Raw genomic sequence first — 3,956 nt, 5'->3', positions numbered from 1 at the left:
GGTTTGTTCAGGACCCCCCCCCCCTCCCCGTCTGTCGCTAGCAATGATGACGCAATGATTATTAACAATTTTCTCTGACCAATCGGTAGTCTGCAGGTTTTCACGTCACCTTTTGGTATCATATCAGCTCGCTTGGAACCTCTGAGGTGGTACTACAAAAAGTACCTGTTAGCAGATACCAGGGACTTTTTCTTGTAATGGAAAACCAAAAAAGGCAAGTAAAGTTGAGGCGAGTCGGGTAGATACCATGCAGTGGAAAAACGCCATAACTGTGTGCTGTTTGGTGCTTTTGTAAAGTGGGGTTTCAAAGCTTTTTCTCTAAAAACAGTAAATCTACAGACCAGACAGCTATAACAATAGAAATCATTAAAGTTCCATTAAGCCGAGGGGAGCTGTGGCTTCAGTACATGTAGCCACTAAAAGCCACTCATCAATCATTTTGAATTTTGAACAATTCATTGTTATAGAGATTTAAATACATAAAAAAATGATTTGTCTAGCACATTCAAATACAACTGACAGAAAAGGCGTGTTGCAAGTTGTAAGCCTGAGCTGGTCAGTCTAGCGTTCAGATGCAAGCTGCCTGAAGGGTCTTTGGTCCGACAGCTTTTTAAGCACGATCATGAAAAGGCTCCGTTCAGAGGACCTGAGTGAATTGAGGACAGAGCACATCCATAATGTGGGGTAAAGCATGAGCTGCATGCAATGCCTTGGAGGTAAAAAATGTTGAAACCAATTTTATGCTTGACTGACAGCCACCTGAGGCGGGCGAGTGCTGGTGTAACATGAAACCTCTCACTAGTTTTTGATAAAAGCCTCACGGCAGCATTCTTCAGCGGCAGGGGGACTGAGTGATGCTGTGGTAAATGTTATAGGGTGAGTCTATCGTGAACTCTGGGAGGTGATTCATGCATTGTTGCTTAATTGACTGTATCCTTGTGTAACTTATATCAGTTAGATGCACTGTTATATACATGTTGTAAACTATGTACAGTATGTATGCTGTAACAATATATACCAAACTGAAAACAGATGTGACAAACACTGATCCTTGCATGAAAACGGACGACACGCTGATTGGCTTTTAAACGAAAGGCACATAAAATAAAATACTGAAAGACTGATCAAATATTTTTACGTTTTCACCGGCGAGCAAGTAAACAGGGCTTGAAGCTGAGACAGTGGGTTGGCTAAAACAAATGATGCGATAAAATGAGATGAAAACATTTCAATATTAATATCATGAAGAGATTAACAGATTGGTGTAAGGCAGAGTTTGAAGAAAAAAGTAAAATTGCAAGACAATGTTGTGCCATCTATCCACAACCTTGGCAATAGCTAATCTACCTAGAAATTAGTTATCATTAGATAGATGAAATTGTCAACATGGCTGACAATGCGTTGGTAAAAAGAAAACACATAATACACCTGAGGGGGATAATTATTGGGATAGATAGATAGGATTATTGAGAATAGACCAACATTTTCACAGTATAATCCTTTGGTTTCTATTTGTTAGATGTGATGCAATCCAATCTAGGGTGGTGTGAGAAATCCGTCGCCTGAGTTCTTTAAAAGATACGGTGACCAATAGTATCAAAGGCCATTTTGAGGTCGAATAGCAATAAAAAGATTGCACATCTGCACTCTACCACATCATGGTGTTATTACTAAGGCTAAAACAACTTCCTGAGCACTCTGCGTTTTGAAGAAACTCTGAGAAATGCTATTGTATCTATCTTGTCTAGCTGATAAGAAACCACTCTGATCGAAGAGGGAATAGAAGTCAGGGACATATAGATGGCTCTGTTGTTTTCTGTTGGCTGAAAACTGACTTACAATGAAGAAATCACAGATAGTTTCAGGAAATGGGAAAACAGGGCACAATGGAAACAATCATACAGGGACAGAAGCAATGATTGATCTTTAAAGAAAATGCTGGTAAGACACTTAGTGTGACATATGAAGCTTTTACAGTAAATGGGAAAGTGTGTCAATAGGATCCTAGTCTGGCATTGCTAAACCGATCTCCACAGCGATGGAGTATTGTCTGGTTACACCGCCTATCTATTTCGGAATAGGGAGGGGGGATACGCTCTGCCTTGTTTCTATTTCTAAGAACCAATCCCAACCGCCCAGATGATGAGAGATGCACCGAATGTAAGGCTTTATCCCAATGTGTTGAGCCAGACTAATCTGATCCTGCAGGAGATGAAGAACTGATTGATGGCAGATAATCACTTTATTATATAGTAGGTGGTGACATCTTGGGCCAACTCTTTGATGATTCTTGTGTGACTAGAAGGGATAAAACACCTACTTTATCATCATTTAAAAAGATAAGAGTAGCAAGGGGAGCAGTAATGGCTTGTCTGTGTAGATGAAGAACCTGAGAGGGTTTAATGTTCATTTCATCAGCAACACAGTCACTGCACATATTTTACTTTCTGATGTTTTTATATATTTGGGCTCTTAGCTACATAATTTTGTTTTAAGATATTGAAAAAACAATTACAAAATTAATTTTCAGTAGTCAGCAAGGCTGAGTGCAGATCAATAATGTGTCTGCTTTCAGTTGGCTACATGACCAAATAAGCTCGCAGATACTGAGTATTAGAGATGTACAAGATTATTATGATGTAAAAGTAACAGGCATAATGGGTGCTTTGAGCTAAATGCCAACACATAATGTAATAATTAACATGAAGAACAACTGAGGATGATGGGAATGTCATTAGTGTTGCAGGTATTAAGTCATAAACCAAAGAAACCTGACCTCAACTAACTCAGGAAGGGTTAAGGTTTGTTGGAGTTAGTGCCCACTTTGCCCAGTTGGTAATCCCTCCTTGATTATTTTTGAATGGCTTTTCTCAGACAGAGGGTGAATACATATGCAGCATGCAGATGCTACTTCAATTATTAACGTACCTGGCTCTTCAGCAGGGAGATCTTTGGGTAACATGAGGCCTACTGATCCCTCCTCCAGTGGGCCTCCATCTGACGGTTTCCACTGCTGAACTTCCTGGGAATTATCACTGCAAGGAAGTGTTGAAGCCAGGATTTTTTTATCTTTAGCCCCGGAGGAACCGGAGGGAGAAGATAAAGTTCCTGGAAGTTGAGGCTCTGATGTTACTTCATATAAGGATGGTAGCTCTGGGAATAAATTTCCATTGGCTGGAGGTTCACAGTGAGGCATGAGTGTGAGGACAGTAGAAGGGACCAGAGACGACACACTCAGTACTTCATGATTAGTTGGACTTGAAGATGTTGATGTCCGCTGCTCAAGGGACGGATAGATTGACGCATCAACTGGCTGCGGTGCATCGGAAGCGCTGGTGCTGCTTGCTTGGACGTGCAAATGCATACCTGTAAAGTCGCAGGTAGCGCTCATGAAATGCAATGTATGTTAAGGTTTATGTTCTTTGGCGTGATGGTGTATAGCATGTGGGGTCTGATTAGCAGTGTACATATGTTGGTCCGGATAAGAGCTGGTGGATTTCAGACATGGATGAGCTGAGGGAAGGGACACGGGCATGGAAGGAAACACTAAAAATCTCAGCTGAGCCCTGCACAAGAAACAAAAGCGACAACAAATCATGAGCTTGGAATAATGCTTCTGTGAGTAACTTTAAGATATTAGGTGCTACAATTCCTTCATAATATAGAATAAGTAGAAAGCATTTAAAGAGCATTTATTATTGCATTATTATTATTATTATCTTGAATGGCTCAAAGAAAGAGTTTGTAAATTGCTCCTTTTTAAGCAAATGTGAGATTGGATCTTAGTAATTAAATCTGGTTAAATTATAAAACAGAATTAAACAGATTTTCTAGAAAGAAATTAAAGGTCTGCCCCAGACAAATTCCAAATAAAAAGCTTGCTTTGAGGAAATGCTATTAATAATAGCATTCACACACATTCACACGCATCGGGGGCAACTCGGGGTTCAGTGTCT

The 3,956-nt window shown here is 40.1% G+C and overlaps 1 protein-coding gene across 1 annotated transcript in view; it reads right to left on the bottom strand.

Moving 5' to 3' along the window:
• LOC116690826 (uncharacterized) overlaps positions 1-3,956 on the bottom strand; it is a 7,828-nt gene that overhangs the window by 3,330 nt on the left and 542 nt on the right. The window contains exon 2 of the mRNA XM_032518000.1: positions 2,929-3,566. Coding sequence (XP_032373891.1) covers positions 2,929-3,391 — 463 coding nt within the window. The 5' untranslated portion in view covers positions 3,392-3,566. The remainder of the gene's footprint in view (positions 1-2,928; positions 3,567-3,956) is intronic.

The sequence above is a fragment of the Etheostoma spectabile genome, chromosome 6 (assembly GCF_008692095.1).
Source record: "Etheostoma spectabile isolate EspeVRDwgs_2016 chromosome 6, UIUC_Espe_1.0, whole genome shotgun sequence".
In the NCBI taxonomy this organism is placed as follows: domain Eukaryota; kingdom Metazoa; phylum Chordata; class Actinopteri; order Perciformes; family Percidae; genus Etheostoma; species Etheostoma spectabile.
Note: the sequence above shows the minus strand (reverse complement) of the source record. Positions and strands in the feature narration are given on the sequence as shown.